At 37.7% G+C, this 22,655-nt stretch overlaps 1 protein-coding gene across 2 annotated transcripts in view; it reads right to left on the minus strand.

Annotated features, from left to right (window-relative positions):
• The window catches only part of AGL (amylo-alpha-1, 6-glucosidase, 4-alpha-glucanotransferase), a 37,429-nt gene extending 18,475 nt beyond the window's left edge, over window positions 1-18,954 (minus strand). Inside the window, exons 1-18 of one of the 2 annotated variants that reach the window (XM_026094213.2) lie at window positions 18,426-18,954; window positions 15,952-16,162; window positions 14,860-15,026; window positions 14,217-14,420; window positions 9,087-9,268; window positions 8,737-8,848; window positions 8,188-8,308; window positions 7,894-7,996; window positions 7,705-7,802; window positions 6,986-7,125; window positions 5,236-5,423; window positions 4,074-4,197; window positions 2,838-3,001; window positions 2,208-2,309; window positions 1,827-1,979; window positions 1,596-1,746; window positions 232-356; window positions 24-136 (exon numbers count right to left, since the gene is read on the minus strand). In XM_026094213.2, the coding sequence (XP_025949998.1) occupies window positions 24-136; window positions 232-356; window positions 1,596-1,746; window positions 1,827-1,979; window positions 2,208-2,309; window positions 2,838-3,001; window positions 4,074-4,197; window positions 5,236-5,423; window positions 6,986-7,125; window positions 7,705-7,802; window positions 7,894-7,996; window positions 8,188-8,308; window positions 8,737-8,848; window positions 9,087-9,268; window positions 14,217-14,420; window positions 14,860-15,026; window positions 15,952-16,162; window positions 18,426-18,507 (2,540 nt within the window). In that variant the 5' untranslated portion in view covers window positions 18,508-18,954. Of the gene's footprint in view, window positions 1-23; window positions 137-231; window positions 357-1,595; window positions 1,747-1,826; window positions 1,980-2,207; window positions 2,310-2,837; window positions 3,002-3,593; window positions 3,718-4,073; window positions 4,198-5,235; window positions 5,424-6,985; window positions 7,126-7,704; window positions 7,803-7,893; window positions 7,997-8,187; window positions 8,309-8,736; window positions 8,849-9,086; window positions 9,269-14,216; window positions 14,421-14,859; window positions 15,027-15,951; window positions 16,163-18,425 lie in introns of both variants that reach the window. The other variant, XM_026094212.2, reaches the window with a different exon arrangement.
• Between the last annotated feature and the right edge of the window lie 3,701 nt (window positions 18,955-22,655).

Below are 22,655 nucleotides of genomic sequence, written 5' to 3' on the forward strand. Positions count from 1 at the left end.
ATTTGGCAATTAGTGTAACGTACCTGAACACTATTACACTTCCTGGTGTTAAATTTTCAAATTCTATTTCTTGAACAAATTCATTTGGCCCTTTTATGGCAGTTCCAGCTTGCTTTATAATTTTACTGTCTTTAATCTTAGAAAAGAAAACATATTTGCAACTGAAATTTATATGAAACATCATAAATGATAATATATTACATCAGAGCATGGGAGAAGGAGACTAATTACCTGAATATGTTCTCTGAGTTCTACTGTGAAATTAGGCAATCCATTTATAAAATGCTCATCTTTTTTGTAAGGACTAGCATTTCTCTCAATAGTTCTAGCCTCAAGTACTACTTCCTCGATTTTTCCTGTAAAAAGTTAAATAAATCATGTTGTAGTTAAGATACTCTACGTGGAAATTGATTCTTTCGAAAACATGAAGCAAAATCAAAAACCAAAAACCCCATGAAATACAAGTCTCAGCTGGACGACTAAACAACCACCAAATGAGACAAAGCACATGGAGAGGTGCTATAAACATCCCATAAACATTTATTACACATTCACTGTGTTGTATTTTAAACTGTAATTTTGTCGTTTCGTAATAAGTTACTCATGAAATTAATCATGGATTGAATCAGGACATGTCTTTTACTTATCATCAGCTCTATTAGCTTCTCTGTCATCTTTTAGCAGACTCTGTATTAGACCGGCTTTAGCCGGCAGCTAAAGATGTTTTATTTTCAAAGAATAACAACTTCTGTCAATATACAAACACCCTAATTTTCTCTATCCTTTCAATAATTTACAAACTAAGGAACAATTCTTGCAGCCACTTGTGTATGTCTTAACATGTAGCATGACTGACTTTAAAACAAAAATACGCGTGCGCGCACACACACACACACACACAAAACTAGGTATACTTAAAAGCCAACGTGGAAAACTTCTCTTCAGAAACATTACCAGGTAAGATGTACAGGCTGCTATACATTGCATTACAAAGTATAGTAAAAACATTGCATACCAAATTAATACTATCTATATAATATAAATATATAATATTTAATTGTAAATTAATTATATATTAATTATAAAATTATTAATAAAATATTTATATTTTCTACATATTAACTTACACACTGTGATGTTGTTTCCTATTAAGCTGTGTTTTAAAACCCCCAAATAGCTCCATATAAGAAAGCTGACTAGTATGCATACCCACAAATACCATGAAGTTTAGTTTTTTTCCAGTATAACACTTTACAAATAATAATTTCCCCCTTCTCCCTCTAACAATTAATCATTTTCTGTTAGTTTATTCTTACCAGTTCACAACCAGGAAAGTAAACAAAAACATATTTTCATGGGGAGCTCAGAGCAGGAAGTATATTCAGAACACAAGTGCCTTTAAAAAGTCTAAAGGATTTAAGTCCGTTATTTTTTTCTTTAACCACTTAGAGTGCATACATATTGGTACATGTAAAAGGTATGTTACACACTGATCATTCAAACATGCAAAATCAGTGTGAGAAGTTAAAAGTATGCAGTTCAAATGAATTGAATTTTCTATACATCTGTCATCTCTTAAACATAAATCTGATTACCTGGGATACACATTTCAGGTACTTCTCTACTGTAGAAGGAAGTTTTAGGATCTCTGAAAGCAGTTCGACTTACAGCCACAACAGACTGGTGTGTGTTAGGACAGTGTCTTGTCACTGCCACTATATCTTCATCAACTTGATCCACATACACCTAGAAAAGACATATCGTGACAACTGTGCTCACTCAGAAAACAAATATTGAGAAAATGCAATGCCATTCTCACTTCTTGCCTGATTAAAGCCTTTAGCCCCCAGCTCCTGATGCAGCCTGTTTATAGCCAGCTTTCCTGCCAAAATTCCTGTTTGGAAATTAGCTTCACCAGAAGTCAGGTGTGCTGCTGGATTCCATTTTGAATAAAACCTCTCTTCAGATACTACAGAAATCTGTAAAGGAATTAAGGTTTAAACAAGTATCAGCCACACTGAAAACCGGCTGGGGGTTCCAAATACATAATCAATTCAAGTTTCATGTAAAATTAGGCAATCCAAAGTAACGATGGCTAGTCAACTGCTTGGAATTTGAAATAAATGACATTAAAATGTATATCCCAGGACAAGAACAAAGTTTAATTTCTAAATCATTTCTTAAAAAATGTAATTGTAATCACAGACCTGGTGTGGTACTAGCTCATCATAGCCTTTGGTGCTTCCTGTAGCACAGCATGCCATGGAAACAATCATTGCACTAGGAAGAGCATCGTATGCAGATCGGTGCTAGGTTAAAAAATAAACAGGTACAAAGTGAATCAAATACACAATTCATTCTCTCCCAAACATGCATCCAGCATATAGAAGATGAACTCAATTTAACAGAGGAACTGATCATCATTTCCTCAATCATAGTACTGAAAAAATTACTACGGATATATTAACAAAAACGATGTAAGAACAAGCCTCTAAAATAAGCACTCCAATTCCACTATTCTCTCTCCCATTCTCTCCTGCAGAACAGAAGCTAAGGAGAACAGGTAGGGAGAACCACTTACAGTAGCTGGAATGAAAGAATCAAAACAGCTCATTATTAAATACCTTTATACTGTTCTCCTTAAAAGACAAAATCGTGAAAGTCAGCAAGTGTTTCTATAGAATGTTAGTCACTGCATGAAAACCTGAAGATCTGAAACACATTTTTACTAAATACCACTCAAACAAAATCCAAATTACATCCAGCCCTCCCATGGTTCAAAAATACCAATTTAGAAAAGATCAAATGTAATACTTAAACTACAGTTAAGTGCTCACCTGAATTGGACATTCATTATCATGTGTAATATCCATAAACAGTGCATGAGCAATAGCTGGCATCAAAGGTCTCAAACGTGGCTGAACAAAAGAGCCAACAGGTTCACCTCCAAAACGATAAACTAATCTTCCCTCTTCATGGCTATTATAAGCAGTCATTGCCTCTAAAGAATAAAGTCTGTAAGTGTTTGCATGAGAATAACTACCGTAGAGGATAGCATGCACAGAGATGTTAACACAACATTTTACATTTTTATGTGGGTGTGTTACGTAATGGAAAGAGAAAGAGAGAAGGAGAGAGGCAGGCATTAATTTTATTCTCTAATGTGAATACACAACCTGGAAGTATGCTATTTACTATAACATATTAAGGTAGAAATGGATGAGGGGAAAAAAGCAAAAAGATCTGAGATGTGTTTCTAACAAACTTTAAGAAACTCATGCAACAAAAATCAATTAGCAAGAGACATGATACAGCACTCGCATAGCAAAGCTGCACTAAAACTTCTCTCCTGCTAGAATACGAGTGAAATGTTTAACGTTCTCCAAACTAACGCAGGCTGTCTCCTCTCAGTTTTCAGCCAATACTGTATTTTGTTGATGAGTATCAAAAAAGTCACAATACAGAAACTGTACCTATTAATTTCACACTAAATGTAATGAAAGCGCATAACCCAGAGGGAACCTTCTCTTTGTAAAAAGCACATCATCTATAATCTCTGGTGGGAAAGAAAACTACATACACAGCAAGCCTACCTCTTATTAAGGAGGTAATGCCCAGACTATTCACAAAGATATTGTCCAGCTCCTCATTTCCTGTGAACAGTTCAGCCACTACATACAAGTCGGCTCGCAATTTTCTAGCTGTGTCCAGCATGTACTGCAAAAAGCACAGCCAAAAAAGCCACAGAAAGAGGAAAGGTAGACACAAAAAGGGACAAGTTTCAAAGCTAGGCAAGGATTGGACAATGGGAAAATGCCATGCAGCAAAGACAAATAGAAAGCCAAAATTAAGGAATGAAAAAATTATACACAAGATGATACACACAAATATAGGCAAAAATCAAGAATTAGGATACAACACAGAAGAAGTTAAAAAGAACATGAAGGAGGAAAGATAATTGCATAAGCAAAGAAGATAAATGTGTAAGAAAAAAAAAAGCATACCAATGTTAGTTTCATGTTAAGAACTCCAATCATACATAATCCTACGTAACCTTCAATTGCTTATTGTACCTCTAATCAAGCTGGTAATTCCCAGGCGGTTGACAAAGATATTGTCAATGTACTCACTGCCCGTGAAGAGTTCAGCTATCACATAAAGATTTGGTCTGACTGATCTGGCTGTTGCTAGCATCTCCTATAGATCATAACACATTTTTAATGGAAGTTATCCATTATCATCTGTGTATATGCAATCATTAACATGAATGTTAAGCAAAACATAAATGAGTTTTCATATATGCAGTTCATTAAAACAAAGTATTAATAAGAGGTAACATTCATAAAACAACATTGTATTTCACAGAGGTTATTTACAGATTGAGTATTCTAGGAAATTCCCAAAAGACTAAGTTACTTACAACTTTGTTTTTAAACAAAAATTTAACTCAAAGTGCAAGAACACAGGTTGGATAAGACAGATGCCTTTTAAGGTAAGAAACTCCTGCAGGACTTCAGTCAAAGCCTTCAAAAGTTACCATTCCAAAGATAGTAAAAACAGGTGAAAGAATATCAGTGGCTTTGAAATAGCTGATTTTGAACAGCCACTTACAACTTGTGTGGACACATTAACTGATTTAAGAGAGCTCTTCATAGACATAGGTACACTCTGCAGCTAAGCTAAGACACTGCACTAGTGAGCTGCACTACTCAAATCAATTTAAAACTAGTTTTCTAGTGCAATTTCTGGATGCAGTCAAACCCACAGTAAGAAATAAGCACTAAATCTTAGCAATAAACATGTCAGATTAAACTTTTTGCAGGTGTTCTTTACAAGCTTTTAAATGCTAGAATGTAAACCACTGTCTAATTCAGCAATACAGAAATTAATATGGCAAATAAAACACTAATTCTTGACCAAAAGCAACATACTGGAGGCTAGCAGTGATTGCAGCTAAGTCCACATTTACATGAGGAAGTTACCCAAACCCATCAGTTCTGCAATTCTTAAGCTAAATGAAAGAGAAGATACAATAGTTCTACCATTTTGCTAGCTGTTTAAAGTAGCTGAAACCATGTCTAACATTATCAGTGAAGAAACCTTGTTTAGGTTGTGAGGAAGCTTCGTTCACATCTGAATTCTGCCATGTGGATTCTGCAGATTTTGTAGCAGCAGTGCACGACTTAAACCAGCTTCTGGCTATGGTATATCATAAACGTGCCTAATCTTGCGTACCTCAGCTACATGAATAGGTGTTGAGTGACAGTTGTCAAGACGAACACCATGGAAACATTTGGCAGTCATTTCAGTGTATTTTTTCATATGTGCCCAGAGGTAAGGACAATCTTCTGGTTTTTCACCATAACGCAGCTTCACACTGTCTCCCCAACAAATAAGCTCTCTCCTCAAATAAACATTTGAGCCTACAAGGGAAAAGAATTCATTAAGCTATAGTACAGAACATGCATCAAAATGAAGATGTGATATTTCATTTTCTACTGCTGAACAATAGGAAAATGTTGTGATAAACTGTAAAAAATCTAACAATATCCATATCACCTCAAAACCTATGTATCCCACACTAATGTATAATTTCAGACTACTCCAAGGGAATACTTAAGATCTATACTGAGACTGAAATAATTTTTCACTCTGAATTCAAATTCTGTTTAATTCTTCAAAGCAGCACCACTGTATCTGAGAAGAAAAAAAGGATAGCAGGTGTGGTGTATTCAAAATCATGGTACTTCAACTCCAGCTCTTGAAACTTTTCAGAGCTCGTTTGCTGCTTTACAAACTATTAACAACAAAATTCGTAATTCAGATGGTTATAACGATCAGATTCAAAAAACTATCTGCATTACTATAAACAAACTGCCACAGCCACAATTTTTTAAATTTAATCTGCTGTTAACAATAGTTTCTGCTAATGTCAGGCATATTTCCAAAGCACTTAGGCATCTAGACTATTTAAATGGATAAAGTCCCCAAGTCATTTTTGGTGTATATGAAAATTCTTTTACCTTTTATCTGTTCTAGTTTTATTTACTATTGTATTTGCTTTCTTTTTGATGCCAAACAGTCTAGCTTCGTTAAGAGTCAAATGTTACTTTGAGAAATCCTAAAACCTTCTTCCTATCCAGGAAACAATCCAAAGAAAGTATTTGCACATACTCTTTATTCAAAATCCTCCAATATGTTCAAGCTTAAAGAAAAAAAACCAACCCTCATAACCCTCAATACCCTCAAACATAAAAATACTATTTAAGAGCTAATACTTCAGAAATTCATTATACAGGTTTTCCTTTAGAGCATAACTACAAGCAATTTCACAATGACAGTGCAATTATCAATGCCGTTGTACCTATACAGTTCAGCTGAGAGACTCCACTACAGTGTGGTTCCACAGGTAGCTACTCCTTCACTGCTGCTGCAAAGAGAAGAGTCCTTCTCCCCCTGCCTCTTTCCCTGCTCCTCCCTATCCCATCCCTACATCACCTTATGTGGTCACTTCTCAATTGCCTTTACTTGTGGCACTCACTGGACCTTCCCAGGAGCCAGCTCTTGCTCACTGATGCAGCAGAACACTATCCACCTTATTATTGCATTAGTTTTCTGCCACCTTAGTGAGTAAGCAGCTTATAGAAAGTCCAAAAAGTGGTGGTGTTGGAAAAGTGCACATAGTAAGCAGCGAAGACAATGACAGGCGTGGAGAGGCAGGATGTCCCCATTTCAGTGACAGAGAGCTGGTAGTTTGCCTCCGAAATCTTGCAGAACTGCATCTCAAATCCCAGTTTATTACATTCAGTCTTTCATATGCTGAAGGGGAAATCAAAGTGCTATACACTGAACACCTGCCCATTATTCTGCTTTTTGCAACTTCAGAAGAATACATCTGGAAAAAAAGATCGACTAAACAAAATCCTATTTGCTTTGGCTAAAATACCATGAAGGTTTAAAAAGGATTTGAAGTTCCTTTACAAACCTGGTTCAGCAAAGTTTTTAAGAGGATCATCTCCCATTACCCAGCCGTTATGGGCCATGAAATAACAAGCCTTATCTGGCTGATGCATCATAGTTTCTTCTTCCTCCACAGTCAGCTCTTTGAATGGATAAGTAAAATATCTATGGAATACACAGGCAAGTAAAAAGCAAACCAAACCAAGAAAACAAACATAAGATAACCTTAACTGCAATTCATTGCCTTTGAAATTAGAGTATCTGCTATAAACTGCCTTTTGGATAAAACATAAAAAGCAGCTGCCAGATTAAAAATGATGGATGGACAGTTTTCTATTTTGTAACATCTTGAAGGAGGAAGGACAGTTGTTTCCACTATCTTGGTGTCAGTTGATAGTGCAAAAATAAAACCCCAGCCCCTAAGACATACAAGTAGCTTCAGGTACCTCAAACATGAAAGGTACAGGTTTTCCTAGTTCTACCCCTCTTCCACCTACAAGAGCAATTTGCACTATGTAAGGCTTCAATGTGCCCTGAATACTACTGTATCATGCTCTCTGAATTCACATGTTTATCAGTTATCATGACTGCTTAAACAAGACAGTCAATTCATAGATTAAGTGACCATTGTACATGGGAAAGAAAACATGCACTTGTCCATATGAATTTTTACTTCCAATGAGCTTTGAAATCACTTTCCCTGTATAGGATGTAATAGTTTTCAATTAAGAAAAGTTATAATACCTGGTAACTAACGGATATTTTCTAGTAATAGGACCCAGTTTAGGACCATGACCAGCCAGTCGTTCATAAACCACAGAACCCACAAGGCAGTTGACAGCCTAGAAATAATTAAATTCTGCATTATTAAAAACCCTTTATTTTATTTGCAATTTAAAACAATTCAGCATTAAAACACAGCAACTATAAGACCTGCTCTTGATGGTGATTAGTTTGTCTGTATTGTTCAGCATTCAGTTCTTCAATTCTCTTGCGAAACCAGTTACAACACTCTTCTATTGCAGCTGGTCCATTGCTTAACAGGTGGAAATTACATCAGAGAACAATTAGAAAAATTCATTTTTAAAACACTTCATAATAAATATACATAATTAAAATGAGTGGAAAAATATTTTTCCTATCTTTGAACATAATTTTACCTTGTTTGGTTCTGCAAATTTAACTTCACTGCTAATTTTAACTTGTAATCAATAATACAATCAATACCTGTGCGGTATGAAAGTTGCCAATGCTATATCCATATCTACAGTACAGCCAAGTCGTTTATAATTAGGATCCTGAACTATTTGAAGATGTTGATTTCGATCAGATTTAGTGCTCATTTTGCCTGAGGACAAAATTTAAAAAGTCATCATTAAGTAAAAGTAGAAAATACCTTTAAAAGACAAAAAACTTTTGCCATTCTGGCATAAGACAGACAAGGGTTTTGGAGGGTTGCAAAGAAAAGGAAACATTTAAGATCTGTCAGAGCTGGCTATTCAGAAACAACTGTGCTCAGTTATAATACTGGATTCAGGCAAAAAAACCTCACTCTTATTCTTCCTCCTTTCTACTGTTTTTCCTAGACCAGTCTTCGAAGGCTTTACTAGCTTTCAAAGCATCCACATATGTTTAACTCAGCATAGTATATTTCTCACATAGCAAAAATTGGGGTTGTTTTCCAGTTTGTTTATAAGTTTATGTATAAGGTTTCTTGAATTCCAGCATAGTAATTATAAGTAATTCATGTGCTTTGGCATCATACTTTCCCTTTACCTTGAATTAGAAGGGTTTTAAATTGCTGCACAGCTTTGTTAACATCCACTTGGAAAAATTCCCATAGTTTAATTTTTGGATATATATCTTCCCAGATTATTTTACGGATACACTGTAAAGATAAAAATTATGTTAATTATGTTGATGATAAATGAATATGATCAAAAACGCTAAGTGCTCATATGATTTTTTAAGGAAAAAAGTAAGTGTTTGGGCTAAAAACTGTTCTGCTAAATATATCTGCAAAGTACATACCATATTTTGTGCATCACCACAACCCTTAAAGAATGTTAAAAGTTTATTCAGCTACTTAGCGTTCATTAGTATACATTTAGTTCTTATTTACTTACATTCAGGTGATGATCATTTTCAAGCAAAGGAGGGACTCCTTTATCAATACACTTTCCTTCAGCCACCATACAGGTCAAGTGCCAGAGAGCTCTATCTAAGACCCAAGCTGGCTTCAGGTGAGGAGAATTTACGAGATTATAGCCACATTCTGGATGCATCCTGAGCCATTCACTGTTAGCAGCTTATTTTAAAAAGCAGAGGGGGAAAAAAAATACAGTCTGAATACTTCATTGTTTTATGCTTAGCTTAACTTAAGATACTGTGGCACGTATAAATAGTTCACATTTCAACTGAAGTTTTCCATTTATTTCAGCCAACAGAAAAAGCATGCCTATGCAAAAGTGTGCACTGTTGATACCATTTTTTTTTTTTTTTTTTTTGCAAGTCAGTCATGGAGACTGCAAAGAAACTTTTTGTTAGTTATGTAAAAAAATACATAGTAGTATCACCAGTTCTAAAATCCTGAGAAAAATTACATTTTTGTTGCAGGAAATATATCAAGCAATGGATGAGAAATCCCTGGTTGTGTTTAAGGCCAAATGTATACCCCACACAAAGATTTAAGGTGGCCTAAGCTATTTTATATTCTTAAAAGATGCCCCCCCCCCAACCAATGAAAAATGTACTTAAATGGGTCTCACACAGGGAGATGAGTGCACTCTGGTGCACATAAATCAAACACTATTTCAGATCAGACTATGCTGAATAATAAGAATTCACTCAAAGAAGTTAAGGAGCCTTCACTTGCAAATGGGTATAATCTACTCTAATATAGACAGTGGTGTGCATACAGCAATACAAGTAAATACATATAAGGCAGAGAAGATTTTAATTTTTCAAATATGACAAAGAAAAAAATCTCAGTAGTTAATTTTTCTGTTTATGAAACCGTCCTAAGCATGCCATTTAACAGAAAATAATTTCCATAGGTTCTTTTCAATCTCTGAAATTGAAAATCTATTTTTTTTTAAAAAAAAGGAAAAACAAAAAGGAGGAGATGGTGAAGGAAAAAAATGCTACTCAAGTTTTTTTTTTTTTTAATACATTTTTCATAGAACATGTCTCATCAATTTATTGTTTTAGAAAAACAGAGAAAAATAATAGGACCAAACTCGAGGAAAATATTCAGTGAGTTACTGTATCAGACACACAAAGAAAGAGTCATTAACATGTCCACAGTTGCAGAACAATTAACAACTGAAAAACAACTTTGCTTGGTTCAAAGAAGTTCAAACAAAAATGTCAAAGGGAAAGAAAAGAGTGTACTCTCTCACCCTCTAGTATGAATAGCTCTTCTAAACATCCTCCTATATTACGTGTCAAGACCATTAAGAACATGGCATGAAGATCTTAATTTCCACAAATGGTTTGACCTTATAAACATGGAATTCTGCCATCTACATCTAAAAGTGTCCCACTTATCTGAAAGTTACATAAAGCAATATTAAGCTCAGGCTGTTAAAGGCTGTTCTTAGCGAACCAGATCACTTTTTTTTTTTAAAAAAAAAAATATATGTATATGCTACTTCTGAAAAGATATTTTTCTCCAAAAACTAATACTACCTTACTCTGTTCAGCTGAGCAAGAACCATGGTTTACTATAAAGGTCTTCCATCAGTAAATAAAATTCTAAAAAGACAATATATCATTTTAATCCAAGATGTTAACTTAAGAAGATGTCTCCTCTTAAAGATACAGAAGCTATTATTTATTTCAGTTAAAGTCACTGAAAATTCTGCAAAGAAAAAGAAAACCTTCTATTTTCCTCTCTCTTACTGAAAAGTAAATGCTGATAAACACAGTATTTTGTTTGAACACTTTGAAAGAAACAGCAGCCCAGAAAGGGCAAATCTACCCAGTTACCAGGCAGGATTTTCAAGCTCATTTACGATACTGCCTCTAACATGCCAAAGGTGTATTTATATTTAACATGCACAAGCATTTATCATTACTTTTAGAGTTAGGCCATAGTTGTTGACTTTTTTCTTTTTCTATTTAAGAGGGACTACCAGACGGAGACATTAACATCAAAAACTGATTCCCACCATTCTCCACAGTCCAAGCGTTCTCTGCTCCCTGCAGTTCTCTGCAGAAATCAAACACCTTGGCTTAACCACTGAGTAGTCAGGCTGAGCTGGCTGACGGTACAATAGGAAGAGAGAGGACCCATTGCCACTTGCAAACACCAGGCTCAGCTAGAAAGTGGAAGCTACCATCAACAACTATCAGTGGTGTTTGCTGAGGGCTCACCAGCTGTTCAGAATTAACGGCATTAGAGGAGTTACTAAGAGACCACCCAGTGCTTTAAGCCTCTAATGCAACCATGCTGCAGAATTAATAAGCATGTGCAAGTACCCATACACCGCTCAAAATAACTGGCCATGTATTTTGTGTGTTTTATATTAAATAGATCTATGAAACATGTTTTACACTTAAGTCACCCTAATGTGCAGGAATGAACTACTAGAAATTGGTCTTTGGTTAAAACATAGAGAATGTAAAATTAGATTTCCACCTAATCAATCTTCAGACAAAAAGAAACTCCAAAGCTATTTGCTATTTTCTTATTCCAAAAGCCCCCAGGACATTTACCTCCGCAAGTATATGCACCATCACCACTTAAGTGGACATTTATCAATGTATCTTTCTGCTTACACTAAATTTTAGTGTATTAGTGTAAATTTTAGTGAAGTCTGTAGCAGTCAGTTGCAAATCAAGAGTTTTTCATGACTAACAACTGAGAGGTGAAAAACAAATCAACAGATTTAAAAAATTTAGAGCCAAAAGCAAAGCCATCAGGTATATCTTGCTTAATGATTTTAAGGCAAGATCATGGTTGTTTCAATATTTCTGTCCTGTTAGAAGAAACTTATAAACATTCCTTCACCATGGCATAACTCAAGAAATAGTTTGCTCATCCGTCCTGATGAATTTATTCCAGCGATGAAGGCAACATGACAGTGTCTTTACGCAAATGTGGCCATGCAGTATCGTGACATTGTATTTTCTAATAATATCAAATATGTTTCAGACTCTAATAACTAGCTGTGACTTAGACATATAGAAAACCATTCTCCTCCACAGCATGCAAATATACACTGGAAAAAGATGACAGGATCTCAAGCATGACCAGCATATAGAGAACAGAGTCAGAGAAACTGGACTTCCAGTCGTTAAAGTGCAAGAAATTCTCATTTAATATTGTGAGAATGTTTTAAAGCCCAATTCCCTGAGACAGATAGTGAACAATTATGCTTTGGAGAGTAATATCGGAACAAACATATCTAAGTGTTTGTTGAAGTCACAGCCCGTGTTGCAATGCAAACTGATTGGATGGGAATGCTTGGCAATGCTCAGCTCCAAAGAACTAAAGCAAATAAAGCTCGTAATATTAGTTTAAAAAATAAAAAATAATAATAATAAAAAAATCAAACAACTGAAATCAACATACATAGCCATTTGTTGTTCTCTCCTATGAGAATCCTAATTATTGCGGTCTTTAATATTACAGCGTAAGATGAAAACTGCATTTTTAAACTACTCAAAATAATCCCACCATTCAAGTGATCAACAAACTTTAAATGACAGTACTTCATCACGGCATATTGAAGGGCGGGGGGGGAACACCCACAACCCACCATACTTTAGCTATGAACAGCTAGGAAAAATAAAGCCTTTAAAACACTGGCATATCTACATGCAAAAAAAATAGAAAAATAAAAACAAACAAACAAAAAATACAAAACCTCCTCTTTATTCACCTTTCACAATGATTCGTAGCTTTTTCTCCCTTGCTTAAGCCAAGTCTCCTGTTCCTATTCTGCTTATTATTTCCATGCTATACCCAAGTTTGAGTTGTTACTTTTCATCGTTTTATTCATTGGAATATTTCTTACTTATCTGAAATAAAACTTGCAAAATTAAGATCCTCTCAACTACAAAATGCCATGGAACTCACTGACAGGGAGTTTAAATAATATTTAGCAAGCTGCATTTAAATGTGCATGCAGAACCACATCTAGAAAGCTGTTCCCAATGACAAAGATGCTTTTTGAGATGAGAAGACTATATACTTAAAGAGCAGCAGCTACTCTCAGCACAGAATAGAGAAGTACCCAGCTGTTTTTTGAATCTAGCTGCATTCAATTTTCCTAAACTATCTGTTTTAGTGGGGAATAAAAACATTGAAAAGATACATTTCTTAATTATTTATTTACCAATAAAATCTCACAACAAAAGGAATTCTTTATTAAAGAACTAATGGAAATCCTCATAAGAGAAATTGCTTAGGTCAGATATTCCTTGAAGATTTGTTATTTCCAATGCTATGCAGATATCTCACTATTCCCTCTCTATTTTCTGTACATACTGCATACCTCTTTCCACTCTGTATCCTCAAACAACTCTGCCAACCGTTTTTTTAAAGAGTTCAGAGGACTAGTGAGCAGTGTAATAATCCATTAAACAAAAACAAACAAACAAAAAAACAAAACAAAAAAAAACACCCCACCAACACTAGGTACACAGGCTAACCATCCTCTCCTTGACATCCCCTGACCTTCAATCAAAGTAGCTTTTTTTCAAATTCGGATTCGTGACTGGTAAAATAGTCCTATATGAAATGCTTACAGTTATTTTGTCTCTTGCAAGAAGTTTTAAGAAGAACAAAAGAAAAGACAAAAATATTCTTAGCTTCTGCCAAAAAGAAGGCTGGGGATTTTTAAAAATAGTTTAAAAAAGAAAATGAAGCTTTGCCACATTCTATTTTCTATTATTCATGACTATGGTCTTCTCCACAAGAATAATTCCTTGTTTAACAAGAAACTACTCCGTTTATGTTCACCCACAAAGTAAATTCATAACACAGTTTCCATTCATTTTTGTGCAAGTTGCACACTGCAGATCATAAAAACAAGCACGATACTAAGAAAAACAGACATGTGTACAAGCTCTTGAATGCCCCCTGTGAAGGCATCTATTCATTCTCTAAATAACAATACAGAATTCTTTTTGCATTCACAATAGATGTGTCTCCATAACACACATAAAAGAACGGGGGAAAAAATAAGGGAAATAATGGAATATAATTACCGAATCTGGTTATTAACACGCACACACACAAATCATACCAGTATGATTGTAGACTACATCTGTGATGCAAAGCATATTCCATTCATTTTTCATTTTTTCCACAAGAGCTCCTATATCGCTCCAAGTGCACTTTTTATTATGGCTTGAAAAGTCAGGATTTACTTCTAACTGATCAGCCAGTGAATAGCATGATCTAGACAGTCCAAGTTTCTGAAGTGGGGTAAAATGAATCATATTGTAACCTACGTAACAAAAAAAATAAGTTTCAGTAAAAGAAGTTCGTTGACGAAAGCGTAATAAATTAGTCATAACATGTATTAAAAGCTAATGTTTGGAATAACTGGTATAAATTAATCTGAATCTTCCCCTCAATATTCTACATAATACTTGTCTTAAAAATCACACTCTAAGTTCTATAAACTTTAATATCCATCTGAAACCAAGCCAATAAAATGAAAAGTGATTTCCCATACACGGAAATGGCAAATTCTTGCACTTGAGCAAATACTTTAATCATTCCACTGACTTAAACTGTTAATTTAAATAAACCTAGTGGAAAATATTTAAACCACAAACTAAAGGATAAATGAACTGTTTATACCGAAGGTCTTCAGTTTATTTTTGTTTTTTTTAAACCACAAGATAAAAAATTATATCCTTTAATATGTGTATTGGTATTACCTGTTTCTTTTGCAACTTTAAGCCTATCTTCCCATTCATGAAATGGTCCCAGACACTTAGCAAGGAATGTCTGGAGTGTAACGCAATCCAAAGGCAACACATGATTATCAGCTCCAACACGCAAAATAGGATCCACAACTATGTAACCTCCACCACTTTTCTCATTTCTAGGAGAAATTAATGAAATTGTCATTGATATAGTAAATGTCCCTTATATCGCTCAGTTTCAGAAACAGAAGCCAACAAATGCACTTATTTTAAAAACACTAAAGCCTCCTACAACAGTTGGGGGGTGTGTGTGTGTGTGGGGGGGGGGGCTAAACACAATAGAAAATACTGCACAGATGTTCACCTCAAGCACCATCTCTCTACAGGACTTACAACAGTGCTTACAAGAATACAATTAAGAGGCAGAACTTAAAGGCTTCTCGCTTTTGGAGACAGTTTAGTTATTGTCTTGGAGACAGAGTACTGGTTCCTGATTTTAGAATATGGCTGGAAACAAAGAAAGCATGACTGCACATCTTTCGTGTAAAGACTTCCGTTTGGAGCACCATCCTGTTAAGGAAAGAGAGACCTGGGCTAAACATCCTCTTCAACCTAAGGGAATTCAACCATCAGCTCCCATCTTTCAGGAGCTCACAACACTAGAGTATAACCATTGCAGATGCTGGCATTCTCCACACCCTATTGAAACAAAAGGGCTGTGAAGAACCCTCTATGCTAGACGGAGAGGAAAAAAAATCCCCCAATGACTTTCCAGGTCAATGAAGAGAGTACAAATTAACCGTTCAGATATTTAGAATGCTGATGACTTTGAAATCTTGTAAAAAAGGTTTGCCTTTCCAACATTCATACAAAATTGGACATCAAATGTCTTTTGTAAATTCTCTGGAATATCTCAGCATCAGAAAGTACTACACAACCATCACAACTGTTGTCTTTCATCAGATTTAGATAGGTCCCACTGTTGCACTTAAAAAAACACAGAAAAGAATATGTTTTTATTCTTAACAGTATTTCTTCAGGTCAAAATCTATGCAGAAATAGGGAGCAGACTGCATTTGTCAATATGTATAGAGTTTCACTTACCCAAGACTGAAATAATACTGGTATGACCCAGAAATTTGGAGATCCAGTTTGCAATATTTGTCAGAGTCATCTTCTTTTCCTGTAGGATTGTGCCACGATAATGTCCTGAACTTGTGGCGATCAAACACTTCTCCAGAAGCTGGATAGTTAGTATACACGGTAACGTCCTTGCCTTGAAGAGTTGGGCCCAGCCGGAACTGTAGTTCAAAACCTCAAGAAAAAAGAAATTAAAGACATCTCATCAAGAGGACTAGATATTTCTATGTGGTAATAACAGTTCATAATTTGATATTATGTTACGAAGAAAAGGCACCAACGTATCTGTCAAGAACTTCTGCAGGATGGCATATTTCTACAGCATCTTCTCTCCCTATTTTCCTATCCTTTTGCTTTGCACACTTGATAGTTTACACATAGTCCTTTCCCTTTACTTATATGGAACTATTTATCCCCTTCCCATTTTGTTTCCCTTTTCCATATAAAAAGTCTTAAAAACAAAAAACAGCATATCATAGTCACCAAACCACATACAATGCTATGCAGATACTGGTATACCTAGTATAAAAAAAAAAAAAAAAAAAAAAAGCGGAGGTAAATCTTAAGTTTCTGAATTCATGCTTTTAAACTGTAAAATGATGTTTAGTTGCATGTAATCTACAGTGTACAAATAAACTGCTACATTTTCCTTTGAATCACTGAGCTTTGTGGAGCTTGTGCAAGTCCTGCAGTTCACACACGCATTGGAAAGAGGAGTATTTAGGCTTAAGATAACCAGGATAGAGAGAACACAATCAAAATACCAGGACTTAAAATTGTATTGTAGTCTGTTCAGTTGAACATGAAGAATTAAGCTTAGTCAACAGGTCTCAGAATACACTTTCACCTGCAGGTACGAGTGCCTTCACCACATACATTGCTAAATTTTTACAGGGCATTTTCAAATGACTGGAACAGGTAGACGTTTAAGTGCTTGCACAACAACTTTTACTAAATTATGTGCCAGTCACGTAATTGACTAGTAATACATTTAGTACCCTACCAGACAGTCTACAAAATTAGAATTTTGAGTAAAAGAAATTTGCATATTTATAAGAGCAAATAATTAATGATAAAGTCTTAAAAGAATTCAACAGTGGCAAGTTCCACTATCTTAAATTGAAAAAAAAAAAAAAAGTTGCTTATGAAGTAGAATCATAGCAGCTCTAATATCAGAGTTCAGCTGTCTGAGTACATTTAAATATGTAAGTATCAACAAGCTCATAGTTTCTCTTATTAACATAATCATCACTGCATCAAAGCAGCCAGGTAAAGTAGTGTTTTTAGGATCTGAATGTCTGTCAGGTAAAATGAAGCTGATTTGATCGCAAAAATCTTGCATGAAAAAATCACTTTTGGAAGGTGAGCACAATTCTCTGCAGTACTGTCTTGACATTTCATTACAGGGATTTCTAAAATTAGAGTTCAGGGATATATGCCACTGATATCTTATTTCCTGCAACAGTTATACTGACATCAGGAATGCCATGCTCAAATTAGCTATGTCCTCTCCAAGACTGCTACCAGTAGATGCATTTTGGATGTTTGAAATCCACACAATTTTGTGTGACTCCCTCCAACAAAATTTACACAGCTCAAAGGAAAAAGTCAATAACAGAGATTGGGTTCAACTCTGCATTTGTACACTAACAGTATGTTTTTAGATTACACAGAAAATTCTGAAAACAATGTATTTGAAGAGAACTTTTATTTATATAAGCAAGGAACCAATATATTACTCTTACACTAAACCACTTCGATATTAAGTTCCTAGACCAAAGACCTAAGGTAATTAAACCCAGAAAACTTTCAGACAAGTAATAAAGACTCTGATTTCAAGTACACTTTAAAATGGTTACTAAAAAGAGTAACTTTGTTTCTAGGGGCTGAATTTGCTGACCAGGCTGACAGTGGACCAAACGTACAGTTTGGGTTTTTCTGAAAACAGATTTAAGAACACTTTTAAACATAGATAACACGAAGTTCTTGTTAGCATGCAGCCAGAATAACAATATAGTGCAGCTTTAAGAAATGTGACTGGCAAGAAAGGAAGATTTGGAGGGAGCTGAAGAAGGCTGTAATCCCAAGCATTACCTCGGATTTAGCAAGGATTGTTAGTATCACGGATATATTTCACATTTCTCACGCTGGGGGGGGGGGGGGGGGGAGCTGCAGGACACGGTGCAGAGCGGCGTCTGTGAGGGGCTTCCACGGATCGGCAAGGCGGGGGTCGTGCAGGCAGAGCCTCCTGCCCTGCAGGGGCTGTCGGAGAAACCCCCGGCCCACCTGCTGGAGCCTTACGGCCCAGCCTGCGCCACCGCAGACCTCGGCAGCAGACACGGCAGGTCAGAAATAAACCCGTGTTAAAGCAAGGTGCGTGCGAGGGGCGCAGAGGGACACCGCACGCTCTGAGCCAGTCCGGCGGCCGCCGCGCCCACCTTGCTCCAGCCTGAAGAGGGTCTTGTCCAGCTTCTCCATCTCGCCGAGGTGCAGCAGCCGCGTCTGCCCCGCGCTCGGCATGGCAGCTGCGCGGCGCGGCCCCGCGCCAGGGGCTCCCGGCGGCGGCGGGCGGGCAGCGCTGCCGGGAGGCAGCACGAGCAGGGCCCGCGTCAGCGACGCCCCCACAGGCAGCGCCCGTCTGGAAACGCCTCACGCCGGCGCGCGGCCCGAGCGCGGGGGAGGGCGCGTCAGGGAGCCGCCCGCGCCGCTGCCCCCGCCCGAGCCGCGAGGCCCGCCACTCCTCCCGGCCGCCCCGCCGCCGGGCCCCTCGGTCGCCGCCCCGCCTCTCCGGGCAGGGGGCCGGCCGTGCTCACAAGCGGCTGAGCGCGGCTCCCCAGCGAGGGCGGCCGCAGCCCCGGTAACGGACGGCGCGCAGCCTCCCCCTCCCTTCTGCTTTCTCGAAACAAACTTTATTGGTTCCGCCGCGGCCGCGCACAGAGACAGGCGGCGCCGCCGGAGCTCCCGCGAGAGCCGGGCCGTTACCTCAGGGCGGCGCCTTTCCGCGCGGCGGGCGTGCCCGGCCCTGCCCCTGCCCCTCCCCCTCCCCCAGGGCTGTGGAGCTCGGGCGCTTTCAGAAGGCTTCTGCTGTGGACGGAGTGACTTCGCGGCCGGCGGGGAGAGCCCGCGCCATGCGCGGGGGAGGGCCCGTCCACATGCCCCCGGGCAAAAGCGGGACGCGCAGCCGCCTTGCCTCAGAGGCTGCGCTGCAGGAAAACGTGGTGTCAGCTGGGGGTCGAGGCTATATATAGCGTGTGGACAGGAGGGCCAGCTCTGGGAACTTTGTTTGACAAAGATGTAAAACAGTTAAAAAAACAAAAACACCCTTGTTTTGAAGAATCCTGTCAGCTGAATGTTGTCCCCTGCCAGCCCTTGCCATTGCCTAGCCTAGCTGTAACACCACAGTACCTGTAGCAGTTGCTGTGGGCCTCCCACCACCGAAATCCTTAACTGCACCCGCTGAAAAGGTCAGTCCTGCAGCTTCAGAAGGTCAGTCTATTTTTGTTGCCTAGGACTACATTAAAAAAAAGAGAGATTCTGCTTCTCAGTTTACAGTCACTATGTTATAGTGCTTATTTTTTTAAAAGGTAGTATATTTTGTGGAATTAAGTCTGCAGAACAATTTAGGCAGAACTCTGGGCTCCCAGTTATCACAGGCATTTCCTTATAATCGTGTCGCTTGCTGTAACGTGTTCGTCCAATTAAAATGTGTTTAAGGCAGTCCAAAGGCAGCGATGTTTATAGGAACACTTCTACTCACTTCAAACTCGGTTTGTTACAGATAATTTTTTCTTTCTGCTTTCACCTACTCTTCCCTCTGAATGTTTTAAGAAATCTGTTTGTTCCTCATTACAGTTCACATTTTTGGTATTGTTGGGAAAGTTTTTTTTATGTCTGTGTAAGTGAACACAGCAGCGTTTCTGACTCTCTGCACTGTTAAGATCCCAAGAGAGACTGAGGGAAAATCCCTAGGAAAAGCTCCCCCACTGAGTTTGTGCAGCTCCCCTAAGGTTCATCTCAGCGAGACTCATCCAGATAGGAGCTGAACTTGTTGCTTTCAAACTGGATTATTTTACATGGATGTTTCCTTGGGGCCCAGAGGGGTCCTCGCGTCTTTCATATCCTTCCTATTCTCCTTATTTCTGCCTCAGTTTGCCAGCCTGTGTGCTTTTGTGCACAGGACAGACTTGGATGTACCAACAGCACAACTCTGTTGGTATGTTAATTGCTGTCTCTGAATTGGAGAGGTGCTAGTAGAGGAGATACAACATAGGGATGGGAAATACATGAAGTGCCAACACCTACAGGAGTAGTAGGAACAAAATGGACACACATAATTGACAGGAAGCTGGACCGTCTCTGCTATGGTCCTCAGCAGGCTTCAGTGTCCTGATGTGACTTTGCAATTTCTTTGCCACAAAACCTTGCACAAGTGCGTCTTCCTCCAGGCTTGCTATGTTGTACCGTGAACAGGGCAAGATTTAGAAGTCTCATGAGCTACACATGGAGTGGGCAGTTCTAAGAGAAGAAGAGCAAACCATGCCCACATAACTAGGCCCTTTTCATAAGTAGTTACCCTAAAGTGCAAGCTAAATACATTGTCAAAAGTAAGGAAAACCAGAAGGGTTATTACTCAAGGCAGTTTCAGTGCTGCCACTGAAGTTTCCCAGTAACTAGGTTTGTGCTGCACACATTTCCACTGTGCTATACATTAAGAGGTATTTTGAAATGTATCCAAATTTATGAGACAGGATTTTTAAGTTTCTGAAAACAAAAATCATTAGGAAACCAAACTAACATACAGGCTTCTGATTCCAAATCCTGAAACACTGTTTTGACAAACTTACGTTACAGCAGCTAAAATAGCCATCAACAGTCAACGTGAAGGACTTGATCCACTACAGGTCCAAAGCTCATTAAGTACTGTGTAGTCACTTAATTGTTAGAGCAGTATCGTCTTGAAAAAACAACTCACTGTTACAAAGCAAGCTGCATGAATACATATCAAGCTTAGTCAGGAAGACAGAACAGTCTGCCTCAGTCCTCCTCCATCAACATCACCTGATATGCAGGCACATTACTTAAAGCCTTTGGGCCTGCATTAATTGAGCAGAGGTAAACTGAGCCTGCTTTCTGCATGGGGGAACCACCCCAGCAAAATGTCAGTGCACAAGTGCTACCATTTAACATTGCAGATACTGTGTGGGCTGCAGCCTGCAGCAATCGTGCATAGTGTTTGCTACCCTGGTATCTAAGTGGTGCACTTCACAGTGTCATTTCACTTTCAGCCTGCAGTTTTTCTGTGTGTAATATACACCACAACAGGAAAGGATCAATAGTTGCTTCAAAACAAGAGTGGATACCATATCAATGTCATTAGCAGGAAATAGTTTTCCAGCTCTTTCAAGTATATAAATACCAGAATTCTTCAGTCTCTTAATATATGCCTTCCTAGCATTCCCCCTCGCCCCCGTTTTTGTTCTGCCCCGCAGTATTACAAAACACTTGTTCTTGCAAAGGAAAACCAGGGAACTATTTATTCCATCAGTCGGATGTCTGATCACACTCGAGTCACATTGCTCATGCCTACTTCAAAGTTTATGACTGTAATATTTAGGAACTTAAAGTACTTACATGACAGTGCTGTTTTGTTTTGTTTTTAAACAACAGAGCAATAGCTCCCGATACCAACAATAAAAGCCAACACAGAACTTAACCGAACTTCTAGCCAAAACTAAAAGGAGATTTCTTTGGCCTGTTTGCGGGAAACAAGCAACTTCATAAAATTTAAAGTGATAGCACAGTTTTTGTGAATGCCCTATACTCTGCAGTAAATATGAAGTAACACTGTACTATTACTTGAACAACAGGAAGTTTAAAAGGTGCTGAGTCTTCTGTCTTTGTCTTCCAATGGGTAGATCTCATTCAGAAGTGCAAACTGATTTTGAAAGAAAGCTCCTTCTATTTATTTTAAAACCATACCTTTGCAGTTTGATTAGATTATAGCCTTTTCTGTGAGTTAGATCTTAATTATGCAGCGGCTGAAAACAAGTACTGTTATTAGAAAAAATTACTGTTATTATAATGTAATGTTACACTGTATGCCCAGCAAGAGTTTACACTTGGACCTTGGGCCTTGGACATTGGAATCTAGTACTGAGAGATAATATTGACCAGAACATAGAAGTAATCACCTCCAGCCTATCTTTCATTAAATTCCTTCTAAATACCAAAGCAGATTGAAATAGCCTGATAGGTATGGTAAAGTAGGTTGAAATAAAAACATCTATATAGGTAAGAGAAAATTTGATGGAGAAGCTAGGATACTAGCATACACAGTTTGTTCTTACTGAACATGTAAATGCCCTTTACTCTGGTTACTTGGCAGTATCTGGTTGACCTTTCAAATATGAACCTGGCGTCATTAAGAATTTTTGGATTGAAGAGACTTTTTTGTTTTGTTTTTAATCCCAGCTCTGCCACTCTTTTACTGTGTGGCCTCAAACAGTGTTATCTCTGTCACCTGTGTAAAGTTAGACTGATGTTAACTTTTAAGAAAATTTTAAAACTCAATGTGTTTAGTTATAAAGAAGTCCAACTAAAATTTTATTGTAGTTAATACAGCTTTTCACATATTTGCATAAGATAGATTTGACTGTGCTTAAGCTAAC

This window comes from Dromaius novaehollandiae, chromosome 8, assembly GCF_036370855.1.
Source record: "Dromaius novaehollandiae isolate bDroNov1 chromosome 8, bDroNov1.hap1, whole genome shotgun sequence".
Taxonomy (NCBI): domain Eukaryota; kingdom Metazoa; phylum Chordata; class Aves; order Casuariiformes; family Dromaiidae; genus Dromaius; species Dromaius novaehollandiae.